The following is a 20,888-nucleotide window of genomic DNA, read 5'->3' as shown; positions in this document are numbered from 1 at the left end:
GAGATAATTATCGAGTCCATTTATGAAGGTTCTTCATATGTTAAGGAAGTATGCTGTCATTACATTTAATTGGATATATATTGAAATAATTTTAGTATGAAGAGAGGAAATTGTTTAGCGGGCATTCCAGTAGTCAAATAATTTTGGTTTAGATGTCAGAAAATGTATGCTCCCCCTGCAGTTTAGTCTTTGGGTAATATAGTCATTCTGTGCTCCACTGGGAAAATACAATTGCACATTAACCGTTCCAGCTTTCTGATTCTATACCTAAATGTTGTTATTACTTCTGCTCAGAGTGCTGAGACATATCCTACCACAAAGTTACTTTTTGGTGGGGGTGAGGTGAAGCTTGTAATTCTGCTCAATTGACTAATTTTCTTCTCAGATCTGCACAGTGGATCGCAGATCAAATATTCATCTTTGCCTTCAGGTGTAGAGCCCCCACTGTGTCTAGCTGGTGTTTTAGACATGTAAGGAGTGAATGTTACTGAAATCAAGGTCTGACATGCAAATGAACACATGCGCTTGCCATTACCACAGTTATAGAAGGCAGAAATATAGCATGAATATATCTAAATTGACAGTGATGATATCTGATGTCACCATTTTTTAATGTACAGGGAGAGTTCCATACTAGGAGATCATGTAAAGAAAATATTCCTGTCCTATGAGGTTGTTAGTTCACCTGTGACAGAGATATTTTCACATATGTTAGAGGCATATAGGTGTCCATCCTGACCCTTAGGTTTTGAAGAACCCACACCATAGCTAGATCTTTTTATCTACAAAATGAGGATGTGCTTGCTTTCACAATTTCACTATGTGAAAGTCAGAATTGCAAAGGAAATGGTAGTTCCAGTGACTTACTAGTTCATTTTTTCCTGAACTGAAATGAAAAGTTGAATCATCAGGCTTTTCATAATACAAGAAGGTCAAACTAATTTTGACTTGTAAGTGTTGAAATGTGTGCTCCTGACACTTCTCTGATTGAAACAGAATGTTTTGACCTTCTGCCACTTAAACACTGTATTTTAGTTTGACCTAAATCTACACATTTTATTTTGGGTGAGTATGATAATTGCATCGTCCTGTGGTCTTTGAATGCTTTATCAGAGTTGGATTGTAGGCTTTGCTTGGTTAGATTTCCTAATAGCTCAGGTTTTGTAGTCAGTTTGTCTCTCCTGCGGAATAGCACCTCATGAAAATGCCACTTGGGTAACGTGATCCATCAAGATTGTTCATCATGGCAGAAAGAGGAAGAGATCCCTGAGGTCCTGGATGTGTGGCTTCAAACCAAGGAGTTCCATTCAGTTTGGGTTTGGAACAACACTATCAGTTTTTGATCAGAAAGATGGATTAAAAGCTTCAGCAAAATTTCTTCTGCAAGGAAAAATTTCCCAATAAAAATCACTGACAGAAAATTTAGAGTCTGCTACAGTACTTGCCTTATCAGAAAATTTGTTAGTATGCAGATGTTTTTTGTGCATATACAGTGTAAAATAATTCTGAGTAATATTTTAGATCAGATTCCTCACTGCAAAATGAGTTCACCAGTGTCAGTGGAAGATGTTTTTTCACTCACCATTTAAAGGGAAAATATTGGATCAGTGTACCTCTTCATAATTCATGCATGGGGTACTCTCTTTGTAACTCGTGAAGAGAAGTTTCCGGAAGCTTTTTTTGGGTGAGAGGGCTTTCAATATGCTTCAGATGTTTTCTTTAGTGTTGTAAAGTTTAGTGAAAGTGTATCATGTCTTGTTTTGCATCATACAGCTTGGTCATATCCAATAAAAGCAGTGCCGTGTCCAGATCGTAATAATAATAGATAATTACTTCTCTAAAGAGTGGAGTAACAAAGCAACTAGAAATGTGAAATCGAATTGACTGAATTTTGATCATGTGCTGTATAAAATCGGTAGTCATACAGCATTGGCTTCATAAGTCTCTGAACTGCTAAAGTTCATATAGTCATACAAGTAGGATGTGACTGACTAGGCGTATCTGAAACAAATCTTCAGTTAAAGTTTGCCATATTACTATGCACTCCAATAAGATACATTTCTAAAAGACCTTTACTGGGTTTATTCTGTCAATTCTAGATGTATTTATTTACTTAATTCTACCATTGTTGTAGTAGAAAATCTAACCCCTGTTTTATTTTTTCCTTAGAAAATTGCCTTCATGGTAGCATTAGGACTGGTTACAACAGAACATTTGGAAGGTAAGATGGCATATGTTGTTTTACAGTTCAGTTTTTGAGTGAAATCTTTTCACTTTCTTTTTCTTGGTGATTCTCTCCTCTGAAGGGCAATAAAAAATCAGGTGCAAAGTTTTCTATGCACAATTGTGCTTTTCAGCCTCAAAATAATGGGTGACCTTACTCTGCTTTGCCTCCCATCCCATTGCACAGCTCAAGGGGCGTGAGAACTGGCTCTGCAGCCAGCACTAGCAGGCTTGGCATAAACCAGCGTTTGGGCTTACTCAGTCATCATGGTCCTTTAACGGATATTAACAACTGGAAGACAATAGTGAGGCAAAAAGCCTGCAACGACTCTCACCAGCACTGATCTGGTTGAAGAATTAGTGAGGTTCAAAGATGTTTACCCAGATCTTCTGTAGTAAGCATGCCCCCTCCTCTTTTCCCGTATGAGATGGACTTTAACTTTTTGAGTTAATCATCCGTCGTCTGTAGAGTTCCACAGAACATGTAAAAATAGTGGTGAAAATCTGGTAAGAGTTTAAGCAAATTAGAACACTACCTCTCACAAAACTTGCTTCCCTCCGTTTCTCCCCATTTAGACAAAAAAGTAAACAAACTTCCAATCTGATCCTGCTTTCGTGTGAGAGCTGCTAGCATGCTTCCTAGGCTTCTGAATATGAATTCAAACAAATATTGTGCATAAACTAAATGCAGTATCGCATAGTGTTCAGTTTAATTTTCCAACCTTCCAAAAATACCTTGCAAAAGGTGGCAGATTTGTACCTTTCTTTGCCTCAGCTTTGTCTTTCTGAAAACACAAATAAGAGGGGGAAAAAAAGAGTTTGTTTGGCAAATTTGCCAGTGGCGTGAGATGAATTGGAGTTTCTTGGCAGAATGGGTTAGTTTTCACGGGCAGAGAAGATAGAGCTATTTTTAAGAAAACGTCTACAGCTTGATGTGTTTTACTTAACGTGCTCAGCTAATACAAGTTGGTGTGGTTCCACCAGTATAAGGAGAAAAATCTGGTATCCGTGTCAGCTGACAATGATTCTTGATCACAAAAAATGTTAGTGATAATGGACATTTACCACCCATCCCATGGACCATCGTCAGCAAAATACTTAGGAATTTCCAGTGCACTGAGTTTAAGTTTTATGTGCTGTAAAGTTAGGCACGTGGTTAGATACCTTGCTGACTCAAGTGGTATCTACCGTTTTACAGCTTGATTTCTTTTTAGTAAAACTCTCTTGTTTTTTTTTTCCTTAAAAGGTTGTGAATTAGGGAGAAAATAGCATCCTAATTGTAAGGTCTCCTCAATATATGCAGCAGGTTTTCTGTGGGTCTTGTTGTCTTTTTTCAGTGTCTTTCCTCTTTAAATCTGCATTTTAGAAAATCGTTTAATGTCCCAGTGACTGAGAATTTGAAAGCAGTTTAAAGAAACTTTAAGCCATCAGCCTTTTTAATCCTTTAATGGTAATGGATTGAAATGGAAATTAAAAAGCTACAGCAATTTTGGGAGAAGATTTATAATCCAAAAAGTGCAAATGATGACTGGTTCTTGTTTTCTTTGTCTAAGGAAAATAGGACAACATTTGAAATTATGCTGAAGTGCAAATTATGCTTACAACAGAGAGAACTCCATTTTGAATAATTCTTTACCCTTTGATTTTATTGGAACTAATAAATTGTTTGTGTGGATTTAATGCTTATGTTCAAAACACCAAATACCACTCTGCTCTGTTTGTTCTACAGTAAGTGTGGAGACACACATTTTGAACCTAACTGCGACAATACTAATCCTGCAGGATCAATTCCTTCAGACAAATTCACTTTTAATATTTCTACTAGCTTCAACTAAATGGCTCCCACCAAGAGCTATTTACTATGGAAGGGTATTTCTTCATGAGTATTGGTGATTACAACTGTCAAAAATACCCTTAGAGCTTTCACAAGCTAAAGGTTATTATTTTAGTGCTATGTCATCTTTATGGTTATCAGCCGTTGCTATGTATCAGGAAGCTATGGTCATTACACAGTTCAGTTTATTTGAGTACTTCTAATGTATTTCTCAATTTCACATTTTTGGAATTAAACTGTATCAAGATTGGGTCATTAAAAGCTTATTCACTCAGTATCATTAATTCACAGTGTTACTGCTTTTCTTCATTTTATTCATTAATTTTGTGGTGAAGGGCTATGATCCACTTCTATATGGATTCCTTTATCAGCCTAGCAGCCTTTCCTCCTAACTTCCAGAGGAACACCTTTCCCCTCACTGGGAAAAGAGCTCTGTTCTGCAGAGCCCAAGTGCGAGGCATCTTTTGAGGCCTTTACCAGTGAGTGAACACAGGCACCTCCACTGACTGACATTCTGCAAGGTACGGCTTGCACTGAAGATAAATTGTCATTACGGGCCTCACAGAATAACCATCCAGAGTGTTTATTGATGAAGGCAGCAGCTCATTGAAGCTTTGCCTCCACCATAAAGCTATCTTCAAATTTATTCATCTCTGTCAAATGTATTACAGTTTAGAGGTTTCTTTTTCTCTTTGGGTTATATTTTTTAAATTAGTAAACTAAGGAATAAGATAGCCCAACTCTGTGATGCAGTGCATGGTTGTAACATAATAAATCTCTTTCTCTGGGCTATTAGAACACCTTTTAGCATTACCATTGTGTAAAAAAAAAAAAAAAAAAAAAAAAAAACTAGAAAACTTTAAAAGAATTCTTCAGTTCAGGTCATTCTAAAAATGCACATCTTGTTTTACTGTAGCAAATTAAAACCCCTGAAATATTTCCATCTATGTTACTGGAATGTTTTAATCATCTGAAACAAGTTATTTATTTCTAATTTATTAAGCTCTGTTTTGAAATATACACAATACATTTTAGCAGAAGTAACAAGTAACAAAAGACAGTATACCAGCATATGCTTCTGTTCTATCTTGGTGTGATTATTTACAGATACACTCTTAGATGTACATACTCTTTATATCAAAAGCACAGATATTTTTTGTTCAGTTTCCATAAATAAAGTGCTGAAATTGTGCTCTCCCTTCCTGATGGCTGCATAGGGTAGAGTACACCTAGAGCCGTTTCAGTTCATTACTCTCTCTCTCCGTCTTTATTTCCATCTATTCCCACTGCTATTACTTTTTCCCCCAGCCAGCTTTTATCTCTGTACCATAGCGATGCCTCTTCCAAAGCTGCATTCCAGGTAGCTACCACATGTGTGATTCAGACTCCATCAAATATTTCTGTTGCCTTGGTGAGAGCATGTACTGAAGAAATTCTCTCTTAAACCTGGGACCCAAAAGGGCAGAGAGCTACAGATCCATCACAGTCCTCTTGTGAAGACACTCGGCCCAGTCATGGACACAGAAATTCTCAAATTCTTTGTTTCTTTTTCTGGGGCAGTGAAAAGTCATGATCTGTGATCGCTTCGGAAAGACTAAGCCTGGGCTGCCTTAACTCCAGCTTTTTCCCTGCAGTGCCACAAGGGTGCTGAGGTGCTGCAAGCCCTGGATTTACTAACCATGTAGGGTGGGTTACTGAGCCTGGCTGCGGGCACCACGGCTCCAGCTCACGCTGTTGAAATCAAAGTAAAGAGTTAGTGGAGGTCCACTTCCTCCATTTCTTGGCCAGCATCAAGGGAAGCAGTTCCTCAGTTGTGTCATTTCTTGCACATTTTGGCTCTGAGAGCATTCCGCTTACAAGAACTGACTCTGACATCAAGAACAACCATCGCTTCTCCGGTGGTTCTGTGGCAGGCTATGGGATCCATGTCTAGGATTTACTCTGCTGCTGAGGCCAGATTCCCTTCAGAGAATGCCAAAGGGTTTGGAAGCTTCAGTATGGTGATTTCAGCGTAGCCAGACAAGCATTTCGTAGGAAATACTTTCACAATGGGACAGAACTGTTACCCATACAAGATCCTCTGGTTTGAAGTCTGCGTAGCACTGAGGATGTTAACAAGACGCTGGCATTGGTTGCAGCCATGGTGTTTATCGCACGTCTCGGTGCAGGCTCGGATCACACGTTTCTTGGTAGTGAGGTTCTGCATAGCTCCCTGAGTCACATGGCGGCATATGTCTAGCTCATGTCAGATGTGAACACAGACCTGTCTGTACTCTTTGAATTGCCCTGGGAGAAGACACCTTCTGAGCATGAGAGGTGACATGTTCCTGTGCCAGTGGGAAAACCCAGCCAGAATATGCAAGTAGTCGCTCTTCTGTTTCTCTTGTCTATCCAGTTTCCTTCTGATGCATATATCACTCCAAGAGTGGCGGCTTAGCCAATAGTCCTTCATGAATGAAAAGTTTCAAATCAATAGCTTGGAACTGAGGGCAGTACAAAATCCCTGCAGAGTGCTGTCCTCGTCTCTAGGGACGTCGTGTCTAAGACATGGCCAGCAATACTAATACCATTTACTTTAGCAACACTTAAAGTGGTATGTGGCCCCTTTTACTCTGTGGAGAAGCGATCAACATTTGGAATGGGTGCCTGGAACCCAGAACTATATGTTGGAAATCCTATTCCCATGTATCATAAACATCCTGAAGGCTGGACTGTATCTTACTGTTGGATCGCAAATGGAAGATAGTACTCAATACCCTGAAGGCCATTTTCTGGCACTGAGGATGTTCTGAGATAGATCTCTCTAGCTTAGACATTGATGAAAGATGCCAGACCTTCTGTAAAACCAAATGGTGTCCTGAGTTTCTGTTGGGTGTACTCCTGGTCCTCTGGGCTGAAGCTCCGGCCAGTTCAGAGTCCAAACTTTGCCTTACAATATGCACATAGGAAACATTTTACAATAGAGCACCAGCCCAGCTGCGCGCACTTCAGGTCATGGGATGCATACTAGGTGGCTCTCCTTGCTAAATTAGGTCTGCCCTTACTTCATTATCGAAATAAAAAGTAGGTTCTAAAATACATGGTGATAATAATCTCACCATTCTGAACTTACGTCAAGAGCTGGAAAAAGAAGTCCCATACGACAGAAATGAAATCCTAGCTCAGATGAAAGTAGCATTAAATCTGCAGGTTTCAGTGAGCCGGGAATCCGCACACTCTTTCTGTGTGTGTTTACAGAAGTATGCACGTGACTAATTGTTGCTAAATGCAGTCCTCGGCAAGTACCATTTTGAATAGGTGGTACCGCTTAGCGGAAGGGAGTTCTCTAGCGTTTCACCCTTTTCCAAACAGGACTGCAATTCAGTGAGCCTGTCTTTGCACTGTTCTTTCCAGTGACACAAATACATGTACGGCTCGTAACAACATTTTGCATGCTCAGGATCGTGAAGTTGTGTATTTTTGGATGGATAAATCATCACGCCCTAGTTAGAACTGAATCTAGCCATGCCATTCCGACCGTGCTTTTTCTAACCTCTGCAGAGGAAAAGTAATGTAAATTACATTTAAAAGGATCTCCATGCTTTCATCTGATACGAATTACAAGGTTTAACTGCTTTAAATGCTTCATGTTTGTTAATAGCAGACATTGATAGTATTTTGAAAGCTCTCTGTTGATGCTTGCTGAATATGTGTCTGAAGGGATCATAATAAAAATCTTGTAGGGCAGCAGAAGTCTACCTTGGAGGAGGGGAAAAAATAAAAAATGCGTGTGTTCTGAATCTTGCAAGGAAGAGCTGATTAATGTCAAACCTTGAACTGCAGCAAATATCAATGCTGATGCAACCCAATTACACTTTAGAAACTGAAACTGAACACAAAGCCCAAGGGGTTGAGGGTAAGAGCATCTTGCTTAACAAGTTAGATCTACATTTTTCCCTGATGAATGAGAAACGCACAATTCATGTTTCTTTCCATGGTTACAGAAATCCAGAGCAAGCGTCAGGAAAGAAAGAGAAGAAGCACAGCAAATCCAGCCTACAGTGGACTCTTGGAAACAGAGGTACTTTATCATTCACTTTTTTTACCACAGTTCTATTCCATGTCAATAAAAGGTTTAAGTGCTTCTTATTACAAAAGTATATATGAATGCAGAAACACACATTTAGTTGTAAAGAGATATCGATGTGGAAAAGAAAGAAAAGATCTCATCTCAGTAGCTAAGCAACAGGTTTTCACCCCACAACATCACTTGCTTCAAACTAGAATTCATCTTAGTTTTAATAAAGGCCAAAAGGACTAAATTAATGTGGGGCCTAATTACTCTTTCACCCACGCAGATGGTCCCTTTAGGTCAGAACTGAAGAACCGAAGTGGTGCATTATGTTCAAACTTGCATTGCTATTTCTCTTTTCTGATGTGCCAAATAATAAATGGAGAAATTTGCTTTTTTCATTAGTGACATTCATAAAAGGGATGTGTTGGTTTAAGAATCAGTGCACCCTGCAGGGGGTATGGAAGCCTGCATAATAAATATAATAATGCATAATTAAAAATAAAATGCGCTGGATAATCTCTGTTGTCTGTTACACTTATGCTGTTACATTTATGGAAGTAGCAAAATTTCGTCCTACATAGTATTGGATTGCAAACCTGGTCAGCATATAAATAGACTTAACTTCTTCTGAAATTGTTTGTTTCTTTGTTTCTGAACTGACATATAGGTGTTTATTCAGCATGTTAAAATTCCACCTTTAAAATTTCACCATAGTTTGGGGTTACTATTTCAACTTCCTACAGGAATGAAACTGATTTGCAGCCAGCTCTCCATTTAAGCAAGGTTCCTCTGTGTTCTGAGTTCTTTAAGCCTTAAGAAAGTGACTTTTCTTTATTTAGGTGGCAGCTATGCAGAATTTTTGGTATGCCAGCATTTCAGATTCCTACGTTTGTTGCCAGACAGCAGACAGATAAGGCTAAGAAGAAACCCACCACTGTAGTCAAGCTGCTTAGCAGCTTGACTGTCCTTTTTTCAAAGTATTGGGGATTTTTATACTCCAGAGCAGCTCAGGGCACTTGAATTCTTCAGAACTCCTCAACTTTTCTTTAGCGACCTCTTCAGAGCAAGTATTGATGTCTGTACATCCAGTATTTAACGCAGTAAGAACCTTAGCCTTGCTAGCATTAATAGTCTCTCCTCTTAGACCTTTTTGTCCTGATAAGTTTATTTAAATACTTGCAGCAGAGTTTTGTGGCATAGTCTGATCAGCATTTGTGAGAAACTCAGTTATCTTGGAGCAGGGATGGAGGAGGCGATTGAGGAGGTCTGCTGCACCCCTAGTTCATACATCTCATTATATCTATTCTCAAAAGCATATCCTGAAGTGAAAGATGGCGTGGAGGAATAAATATCTGTGAGAGAGTCCTGTGGCTGATCAGCTGTGTCCTCATTAGGAGTTGTCATTAAGAACTGACCATGGGGAATGCTGTTCAAGTAAAATGGAGGCAGATGGTTTTTCTCTGATCAATTAGCTGCTCAGATTGATTTGCTAATCAGTGAGTTGAGGTATTTTGTGGCATTTCAGGCATTTTGGTGCAGTTTAATTTACGGTTAGTCTGCCGAATGATCTTTAATTCATGATTGTTTAAATTGAAATTGCATATAAATTAGACTTTTTATTTGCCAACGCCCCTCGAAACGGCAGGAGCTCAGCATCTGTAGTGGTGATGCTAACTTCCTTGATTACACAAATGTGATCACGGTCTTATGTCTTCACTTGAATGTTGTGCTTTTTCTTTTCAAAGCTTTTTTCTTAAAAAAAAAAAAAGAGGGATACCATTCTATTCTCCCATTCTCCATAGCGTTTTGTGGTTTTGTTTTGTTTTGTTTTGTTTTGTTTTGTTTTTTTTTTACATAGGAAAGGGTCAAGTTTCAGGCTGGGCATTTTTTGAAGGAAGAAACATCAATTCAAAATTCATTAACAGATTGGCAGGCACCTGTGTATAAGAGAACAGTTTACTCGCCACAGAGTAAATCATTTATTAGCAAAAACCCTCTAATTTTCCTCCAAGAAGAGTCTGACAATATCTAATGGAGGAAAATGGTACTGTTTCCAGTCCTGCTGTACAGGTATTGGATGGGTCAGAGAAACAATTAGGGGTTACACAGACTGTTAATGAAGCCTGGCTTGCTATTGACCAACGGCTTTTACCATCTGACAAGTTGGCGATGGGTTGCATTGAATTAAACATCTCAGTTAGGTTTCCAGTGGTCTGTGTTTGCAAGTTTGAAAGTCTTTGGTGACCTGTGACCTCAGCAGATTGAAATCACTGCCAGCTCCTAGAGGTCTACACATTAACTTCTGAAAGAGAAATATTTTGCTTAGGCCCACATACACTGCTTGCAAACAAAACATGTTCCTAGGAACTGTAGGCAAGTGTCACAGAAGGTAGCGATGCTTTTCTGCAGGTGGGAAGTTCAGCACCATTTCTATATACGCAAATAAAGATGTAATCTCACAGCAACAGTTTATTACACAGTTTTTTTTTGGACATTGTTTATCTGCTAGGTTTGGAGTTACTGTTGCTGTTGCCTTGCTCTTACTGACCTTTACAACGTATCCTGGAACGCAATCAATACAATTTGCAATTTCCATTTCTCTCTCGTTAGTAAAATCGAGTGCGCATCAAAGTGTTCTAATGAAAGATTGTTAGAAAGGTAAATAATACATCTGTTTGTGTGACTGTCTCGGGGGTTAGCAACAAATATTCTGAGTCACAGAACTGGCTTCTGGATAGCTGGTTCTGTATGAGGGAAGCTCATGGAGATTGTTAATATGAAATGGTAGGAGACAACCAGAGCACTTTTCAGTGACACTGTGGTTGGTTTCTTTTCCCTTGTAGCGGAAACGTCTTGCATCAAATTATTTGAATAACCCCTTGTTCCTTTCAACAAGAGGTAAGCATGTTTTAAAATGAATATACTACTATTCTAATGACATGTTAAATATTTATTAGTAGGATTTCATATGAATTACTGCGAGGGTACCATAGGGCATTACTTCGTGTAAGGTCCCTGCACTTTTTAGTGTGCAGTGAAAATAGACGGTTTTGCTGCAAAAACAATTGAAGGATAAGGCTAAAGTTCAAAACTGTGCAGAAACGGATCCAAAGTCTCTGCAATCAGTGGAAAATCTGATCTCTGGTATTGCAAGCACCATGCAGTGAAAGGCCTGATTGAAGAAGGCAGTGTTGCCAACCCCAAATGCATAAAAATATATATTGAAAAATTGGGATTTAAAAAATAATTACTGTTCCGGGCTTTTCATTTGCTGCTTCTCATCAGCTTTAAGAAACTGCTGTACATCCTGAAGGGCTAGAAATTTACCATACCTTTTGCTTTAAAAACAATAGTTGAAAAACCACACAATTTTTCTGACTCCAAGAGCTGGAGCCATAAATCTAGATTTGACGTCTTTGAAGATGCCTTCCAATCTTGTATTTATAAGAACTTCAGATGCTGAAAATTTCATGGTAAAAGCCTTGAGAATGGACAACTCAGAGGAGCCATTTGGGGATGATGATGATTAGCTCATGTGAAGAAGCTCATTCCAGGAAAAACGTGCAACCTACAGAAAAGACAAAGAGTTGGGAGGTAGGATATGAAAGAAGGAGAACACTGAGTACAGTTTAATTCTTCAGACAAGGCCCATGCAGGATTTTAAGAAGGAAAGTCAGAAGTTTGAGTTCCATTTCAGAAGAGGAGAGAAAGCCGATAAAGAAATGTGATTAAATCCTTACTCTCATGTTGCCTTTATCACTTAGGCTCTACTGTGATGCCTTAGAGGTAAGCAAAGACAGGCATTTTTCTAAGCCAAATATTATTTCAGCGTTAGGAGCGTTTACAGGGATAATTCCAAATAAGACATGAAGTTTTGACAGTTTTTCAGTGTTTGCTTGATATCCCTGTCAAGTGTCATGTTTAGTGCTTGAGATTCACCTTTCTGGCCCTGCCTTGAATTCCTGTGCCGCAGGATCAGCAACTGAAACGCAGCGGTGCATGTCTCAACCTTCAAAACTTCCGTGTGCTAGGTGCAAACAATTGGCCTACTTACCATGTGCCTCTAATGCATAGGGTCTCAGAGGACAAGAGGGGTTATTACACAGTAAACAGCTATGATGACATGCCTCTTAGCAGGAGCCCATGCTCGTGTGAGCCCCAGTGGAAAAAAACATTATTCCTGCCTTATTTTTATCTTCAAAATTAAAATGATAATTTATTATTTGTCTTATCATAGCCCTTGTGTTTCCCATGTAAACACATGGGAAAACCAGGAGAGAATGGCAATGTTAGCAAGTCGTGATGTTAGCCCCTCAGGGGATTTCGTTTAAGTTGGGGTTTGATATCTCTGGCCTTCTTTCTGCCATGGGTTTGCCATTTTATTTGCAAGGAAGTAGGCAGGTGACAAGAGCTCCAGTGACGCGTCTGTCTCAGAGCCGCTTGGAAATCAGCACTCTTCTTAATTGTTAATTCCTCTTCAAGTCCTTCATCTTTGCTTTTTCCAGCATCCAGATTCTGCATATTCTGGCAGTTTTAAGATGGACTTCTTTATAGCAGAACTCGCTGCCTCTGTAGGGGTTTATTAGCCATGTGCACGGGGCACTGTTGTGCTCGATGCTCTGTAAGCTCTGAACCGAAGGCAGCTGCTGTCGCAGACAGCTTGGGGCTGCAGTGGTGTACTTGTCGGCCCTCACTGCGGAGATGACTTCCCCTTCTCTTATAAAATGCTCGTTTAAAAAAAATGTCTTCAGTTTAATTTTTCAGCAGCTGGAAGGCAGAAGTGGACATATTTTAAAATGCTTAAAACTTGTTAGTAAAAGTGAGCTGAAAAGAGAAATAAACAAACTAAAAAAACACCTATGAAGTACCAGAAACAACTGTCATTTCCAGAAATGCAGAAGAAAACAATTCTTGTAAATTTTCAGCAAAATGTCAATTAATCAGGATTCATTTATCTGAAAATGTCTTACCTGAAATGAGGTCACATCACCTGACATGTATCATTTGTAGAAAAGACTCTTCAATTATCAAACCCCTGTTTATCTGAATAACATTTATATCCCTTGAGTAATCGCGGTGTCGTATCACAGTGGATATCTGTGTGTGTATTTGTGTATATAAAGTGACGTCTACAGATTTTATAAGTCTGCGATTAATTATGGAACTCATTGCCAAAGGACGCTACAATTGTTGGAAAAAGTAGACAAATTTATGGAAGAAAAGAAATCTTTGTACGGCTGTTAAATATAAAAATGAAGATGCAAACTCCTGGTTAGGGAAGTCCATAAACTGCTAGCATCTGGGAGGATACTTCTGGAGCAGAAAAATTTACTCTGTGCTTGCCCTGTTGTTGCACTCTGTGCAGGAGTGGCAGCACTGGATGCTGTTAGCAAAGGACCCCAGGCTTTGAAACCTTTGGTCTAATTGAGGTGAAGCTGTTCCTTTATTCTTATGTTCCTCTTCCTACATGTGTGAGAGATGTGAACTTGTCTGCATCTTCACGTGTGTAAAACGAACGTGTAACAGCAGGTTGATCATCTTCACGTGTGTAAAACGAATGTGTAACAGCAGGTTGATCTGTATATAAGAGATCACCTTGTGGCAGCTGTACTCCAATTTGTGATCAGAGAGGGAGCTGAAGAAGGATTTGTCGACGGACAGAAATATCAGTTTGGTCGTCTCCACTTTTATTCCAAACAAAGGCTTCTCCATCAGCTGTTTGTCAGTGGGACAGCGTGCACCAGCCCCTTACAAATCAGCAGCAGAAATTACAACCCACTGTGCAGTTTCCATAAAGCTGTTAAAATGTTCTCGCTTTATATTTTTGGACCAAAGTGTGATGACTTTCACAAATATTTTTATGAAAGGCTTGGTATGCTTTCCAGCGAGCTCTGGTGGTTCTTGTTCTTATCAAGCTGTGAATGCAATCACTAGAGACTCGTTTCATCAGAAGGTCAGAAAATTGTGGCAGTTTGGGTGGCAGTAGTTTGATGATAAAGAGTTGATGATAACATAAAGCTCAGTTGCACAAGTAGCTGGCCATTTTGGCCATGAATCAGCTGAACATTTAAACATGTGTTTAACGGTAAGTCAGTGGCACCGCTTTCATACTCCCAAGTTAAGCGCCTGCTTAAGTGCCTTGCTGGTTCAAGGCCAGACTGTTCATCACCCATCAGGCTGAAGTCCTTAAGAAAGACTTTTGGACTAGTGACATGCAGAGCGGCGGTCTGCATGAAAATCTTTGAAAATTTGAAACTGAGTCTGTGCTTCTCATACAAGTACTTTTTAACATCAGATCTTCAGACACAGGATGCCTGCAATGTAAATTTTTAAATCTCAAATGCTAATTCCACTGCTTGCTGTTGTATCCTTTCCTGCCCACATTAATTTTGGCAATGTCACAACTTGACCAAAATTACTCCCATAGCTGAGAACTAGCATTCACCGCAGTGATGTATTTCCCACTAATCTGTTCTCTGCCCTTCTTTCATATGCTAGCAAATGAGGATCCATTCTGGAAGGTATGTGTAGCAAAATTTGTGTATTATCAGTGTCCTTCTCATCCCCATGTAATTCAGTGCTTGCTTCTGGTTACTGTAGTCTATTGTGGTACAAAACTGGAGTATTCTCTTTGCCTTTCATACTTCTTGTATGAAACATTTCCCAGTTAAATAAATCTTTGAGCCTCTAAGTTAGAATTTCAAACAGATGAACTCTTGGGCTTTCCTATGCAAGGCTTGAGTTTAATCCCTTTGTAGAATCCACTGATTGAGAAATTGCTAGTCCAGATTTGTCTTTTTAATGAAAATTTTAAGAAAAATGAGTAACCATTCTAGTTTGTATAGATTAGATCTCTTTACATTGAGGCTAAAATCAAAACTTTTTGAGCAGGTGATTTCTAAAGAGTAATATTTTGGTGAGCAATTTTTTGACAGGACTGAGTTAGAATTCAGGATATAAGCCTGACTAAAACTACCATGAAAGATTATAATTAATATCCCTAAAAATGAAAATATGCTTTTGGAATTAACAAAGGTACAAAATTATTATTCTCCTTCCTGGAAAAGCACTACGAGAATTCAGGGTTTTTTTATAACGATTCACAAGCCATGAGAGTTTCAAAATCAGTATCTCCTTTATTAAAATGCACTTAATTATACAAAGAGTAATTAACGTTGCCACCAGATTAGCATAGCAATTTACTACATGACATTGTAACTTTGTTGATGAGTCTTAGTTCATTTTATATATTGCTTCAGACAAAGTACTAATCAGTCTTGTTGGAGAAAGGTTGTCAGAGAGATCTGAACAGAGAACAATTAGTGCCAGGGAGAACAGAGGGACAGAGGAGCCCTCTAGAGGAGCTGACGAAGAGGGTACATAGCAAAAGGTTGTACTCGAGCACCCAGTTTTCCTAGCTGCTCTTTGAGGCAACGGGCATAAAACATGGAACTGTGCTTTTTCCCCAGAAACTTTTCCTTGCTTGCTTCCTTCTGCTTTGGACTTGAAGGACAAGTGATCCACATACTGACTTTGATCCATGCTTCAAAATAGAGCTGCACATGGTGATGCATGTGTCGGAGTGACACTTTATCAAGAACAAGTGAAACAATTTCTACATTGCAAGCTGCCTATATTCGTCGACTCCCTCTGTGTTTGATTAGTTGGTTTTTATTTACTTTTCTAGCTGTTTCAATTTATGGAACTTGCTTCTGGCTCTTCATTTGGTTTTATTTGTTGCTATCATACACCATTATTTCTGTCGTCTTCTACAGTGGCCAGGGTGCTTTTGACAATTAGATTTGGTGTTTGAGTGGGCCTGTCTGCTGCAATAGTGGCTGTGAATGCTGTCCAGAGAGAAGTTCTCAATGGCTTGACTTGACCCAAGCCATCCTTCTTCTCTTGCAGAATGAGATCCACCACGATGAACACTGCACTGCTTGCAAGCGTGGCGTTAACTTGCAGCCCTGTGGCACATGTCCCAGAGCATATCACCTCAACTGCTTGGACCCACCCCTCAAAACTGCCCCCAAGGGGGTTTGGGTCTGTCCAAAGTGCCAACAGAAGGTAAGCTTCATGGAGCGTAGCACACCAAGAAAAAAAATCTCAAATTTGTGTACCACTAAACTAATCTAACCTACGGTCACAGCTTGGGGGACTGTATTAGCTAAGTAATGCCGAGAGGTTTTTAGTACAGGTTGCGGCATTTGTTTCATCATGTTGGAGCTAGAACATGCACCAAGTGCCTTAGCTTCCCTGTAATCGCATCTGCTAGGTTTGTCCTTTTAAAATGTCTCTTCGTTTCCTTTGTTTCCCTTTTTTACAATAAAGCCACCAGCATGTGGGGTTGCCAGACAAGTAATGTAAATCATACAGATGAGGGAGACAGTGTCAGAAGCAAACACTGTTCACCAGTGGATCTGAAAGCTGTGAAGAGAACACTTCCTTTTCTTTAAATCATTTATTACACGTAGCTATTGATCATAGCCGTGTCAGAAATGCTATTTGTCTAGTTGCTGTGAATAATGCTGATTGCATGAACAGGAAAACAATTACTAAAACAGTACAGTGTCACTAAATTGTAGAGTGACAATTGTAGAGGAGGCTTAGATTTTGTGCCTTAGAGTTCTTTGTATTTAGAATTGAGATCACTGTTATGTTCCCGTGAATATGTCAAGGGGAAATTCTAGCATGCAGTTGCAGAGAGCAGAGCAGCCCATGGTTAGATATGCGCAGTCATGTTTTCATATGGACCAACAACCTTTCGCATGTTCAGCAGACAAACGTTCCTGACTGTGGAGATCTTCTTGTCAGGGGCTGAAGAATGTCTTCTGGACATGGCAACAAGAAACAGAGGATTTGTAACCTTTTTTAGCACTCTTTGGTAGTAGTGTTTATAGTGACGTGTAAAGGAGTAAGCCCTAATGGAGACTGCTGCTCAAATTATTCTCTCGTTACTTTTCAGCATGCGAATTCTGAGACAAGGACCCTAGATCTGGTCCTGCAGAGCTGTGAGGCTGGAGGAAGAAAAACATTAATGTGTGCCTGTGTGGAGTTCTAACTTTTTATTGTTTCCTGGGCTTATAGGTGTTAAAGAAAGATGACAATGTGCCGTGGACTGGAACTTTGGCTATTGTTCACTCCTATGTTACTCATAAAACAGGTAGGGCTTAACGTAGCTATTGACAAGGAGTTCCCTGCTTGTGACAGGCAGTGCCATTTGAGTCCTTCATGACACTAATATTAAAGAGGTGTTGTAATGCTACCAGATATCATGGCATTATTAAGAAAAGGGCCATAAGGGGCTGTACCTGGGAAAAGCAGGTTACTTTCACCTCTTTCTTGGAGGCTTCCAGGACCACACGTGGTCCAAGGATTAATTCTAATTCATCTCAAAGGTGCAGTGTAACTTTAGGTTTGTCCTGTGTGCTAGCCGTTGACATAGACACATGCATGTAAGCAGAAACTCAAGCCCACAGTTTTACCATATGTCCTTTTCTTAACTTCTGCATCCTTAATCTTACTGTTCCACAGTCAAAGAAGAAGAGAAGCGAAAGTTATTAAAGAGAAGCAGCGAGCTGAAGAGTGAGCATAGACAGTTAGAAGAAAAAGATCGACTTCTCAACAATGCAGTGAAGGTAGGACACCTGAGTGGGGACACAGAGTCTCCTGCAGAGATGTTTATAAAGAAATTATGCCTGAAAAACTCATATTTTGTGGCTAGAAAATGATTTATGCTCCCAAGCTACAGATGTTCAAGTGTGAATATGTTTCTCTCTCTGAGGGAAAACATGGATTTCCTTTATGGACAAAAGCAAGCTGCTCTGGCAGGCGAGGAGGAAAAATCACCTGAATTCCTGTTACACACAAAACCCAACCAAAATAGCTATGGCTGCCTTCCTTCTAGTGCCATGCACAGCTCTGATCTGCCCAGTGACTTTAAGGCAATTCCATTCTCCAGGTGAAAAGTTTAGTCACAAGCATGTCTTCCAGTGGTAGCTCAGAACTCTTGAGATTAGGTAGAAATAACCATCTTTATTTGTCTCAGGGGCTGAGTGTTGTAACAATCTCTTAATGACTGGGGATGGGTTGGCAATCATTTCTCTTGTTTCAAAGCTAAATGTTGACTGGAGATGTCTCCCGCACATACCGTGCTATGAAGACAAGTCTTCAGCAGCAATGAATGGGCAGAGTTCAACACCATAATTCCTATTCTCTATGGGTGAAAGAACTTATTTGGGGCTACCTCACCTCCAGCCCACTCATAAAGGGTAGCTGTTAGCTTGCACAGCAGTCTCAATAAATATTTGAAACTTCCTTACCCTGGAAAAATCAAAGTGGCAGCTGCAGGAGTGACTGGTTGCTACTTGTTTTACCATTGCAGTTATCCAGAGGAGGCATGTTAAAATATTTATCACATTTAAAATAGAGTGGAAGGAAAAGCAATAACTCATTAAAAGACATCACAGTGGGGAATATTCCCTGTAAGTGTGTATAGCCACCATCAGCACTAATGGAAACACACATATGTATGAAGAATGACTCTGGGGTACAGAATATCTTTAGTAGGTAGGAAGGTGCAGTGGGATGAGGTGTTCAGATAAAGAAGAGCATTTGGGGATGCAGTCAGCTACCAGGTATATGTCAGGGCTTCCAAAATCAGTAACATTTCTATCTAAGCAGAATCAGGTTCTTTCAGTGGGCAACACTGTCTTATTTAAATGGTAATATCAGCTGATGATTATATTTATTGGAGATACATCCACTTGAAAGAAGAAAAGCAATTAAAGGTGTTCCAGCACAGAGCATTTAATTTCTGACATTTGCCTGAACAGAGATTTACACTTTTTTAGATGCCACAGGTGGAATGGAATTATTTGGTAAAAACAGAACATGATTTATCCTTCACCTGAGATTTCACCTATCTAAACCAATCTCTGAGCAGCTCCACGTGGTTACTTTTCAAACAACTTGACTTTCAAGTGAGCATTTCCTGCGTCCCTAGGACTGGAGATTCACTCCAACCCTGGACAGTCTGGACCGTAGCCAAGGAGGACCAACCTGCAGACAAATAACCAATTTTGCCAGGCCCAGGTGGTTTCACATATTAGAGAGGCCACCGTCCCTTTCTGTCTAGCAGACAGGCTCAGGTTTTTGATCTGTCACATAGTCCCTCGCAGGCCGGTTGATAGTGTAAAGGATGGGATGTTAGCTGCAGCAGCATAGAGTTGGGGAGAGAAAGGAGAATTACTGACCCTTCTCTCTTCTTGGAGAAGAGGAGGTATTTAAAAGACACGTAGATGTGGTGCTTAGGGATATGGCTGAGTGGTGGACTTGGCAGTGTTAGGTTGATGGTTGGACTTGATCTTAAAGGTCTTTTCCAGCCTAAATGATTCTATAATGCTATAAGAGAGAGATTTGAGATGCCTTCATTTGGCTCAGACTGTCGCCCTTATTTTCATGTTGGTTTGTATGAAATGTTTCAAGTGATTGTGGGGTGCAGTTTGGCCACCCCGTAGGAAAAAGACTTTCTTGTGACTGCAGTGGTATAACAGTATTGTCTGAGATCGAGTTTTCTGCCAGAAAGATATTGACATCATGTTTAGAGAGATCAACTTGTCTTCAGAGTACTGACTCCCTGAAATGTGTGTCACATACAAAACGCGTCATGATGAGGTTTATCCCTCCAATGTTTATTGATGCCTTTTGGTAAGATTTAGAGACCTCACTGGTGACTTCGGTACTTTCCAATAATACAGCTATTACAATCCTGTGCCAGTAATCTCTTTGGAGAAGGCATTTCTGCCAGGCTGTCTACAGGATGAGGTCGGAAACGTCCTCTGAATGCATTTGGACTGGGATGAATATTGTTACCTTAGACAGCTGCTGCAGTGTATGCAGCACTGATGATTACTCCGTTCGTTAAGCTGTGGTTTTGCTATCCCCAAAGGAGAGTATACTTCCTTTGAGCAGGACGTGCACTCAAGACACAAAAGGATGTTTGGAGAGATGTTTGACACCAATTTGAATGTATTCTCAGTCTTCCCTTCTCTCTCCTCTTCTCTTTATTTGACAGAAATGCTTAGAGCTAAAAACCAGCCTGTTGGCCCAGCAGAAAGGGACTCAGTCATCACTGGAACGTCTCAAAACCCTCATTAGACTGATACAAAACGAGCAGATGATTCAGGTTACCATGACGACCACCACCACCTCCTCCCTGCTAACTGTCCCCTGGATCAAACCCTCCTCTGCCTCTGCTGCCATGCACAAAGCCTTGCAGCAATCACAGGGTAACAACTGACAGAGCCGGCTGTGAGAGAGCGAAAGAAGCGGGGAAAAGAACTTTATACACATGCGCAGATGAGAGATTAAACAGAAACAAAGGAGAGAAGGAACAATCTCAGTTTTGATACGCATAGAAACTTGCAAACCAATCAGTCCAGTTTGTAGGTCACTGTGGCAGCAGGTTCCCACAGCGCGGGTTATGCTGCAGTTTTGTATTTGCCGAGACCTTCAGTGCTTATGAGATTTTTTTTGTTATGTTGGCCTTAATGTATTTATGACTAAGGATGAAGAGGAAAAGTATGGCCGATAGGAAGCGGGATATCCTTTTGTGGGGGGCAGACGGGTTTCCAGTTCTGCTTTAAGGGGAAAATTTTCAATGCAAAGAGTTAGTGAGCTAGTAGAGAAGTAGTTGGGCTGAAAGCTATGTGTGGGAGGGAAATCGGTGAGATAACCAGAAACTGAACTACTTAGGACTCGACATGGATTCTTATC

At 40.1% G+C, this 20,888-nt stretch overlaps 1 protein-coding gene across 2 annotated transcripts in view; it reads left to right on the top strand.

Annotated features, from left to right (window-relative positions):
* The window catches only part of PHF21B (PHD finger protein 21B), a 166,611-nt gene extending 146,199 nt beyond the window's left edge, over positions 1-20,412 (top strand). For both annotated transcript variants that reach the window (XM_054221797.1, XM_054221795.1), the window contains 8 exons: positions 2,170-2,221; positions 8,041-8,117; positions 10,955-11,009; positions 14,610-14,632; positions 16,020-16,178; positions 17,199-17,274; positions 17,646-17,749; positions 20,188-20,412. In XM_054221797.1, coding sequence (XP_054077772.1) covers positions 2,170-2,221; positions 8,041-8,117; positions 10,955-11,009; positions 14,610-14,632; positions 16,020-16,178; positions 17,199-17,274; positions 17,646-17,749; positions 20,188-20,412 — 771 coding nt within the window. The remainder of the gene's footprint in view (positions 1-2,169; positions 2,222-8,040; positions 8,118-10,954; positions 11,010-14,609; positions 14,633-16,019; positions 16,179-17,198; positions 17,275-17,645; positions 17,750-20,187) is intronic.
* Positions 20,413-20,888: the final 476 nt, after the last annotated feature.

The sequence above is a fragment of the Rissa tridactyla genome, chromosome 1, assembly GCF_028500815.1.
Source record: "Rissa tridactyla isolate bRisTri1 chromosome 1, bRisTri1.patW.cur.20221130, whole genome shotgun sequence".
Taxonomy (NCBI): Eukaryota; Metazoa; Chordata; class Aves; order Charadriiformes; family Laridae; genus Rissa; species Rissa tridactyla.
The sequence above is the reverse complement of the archived record's forward strand: the minus strand, read 5'-3'. Positions and strand labels throughout refer to the sequence as shown.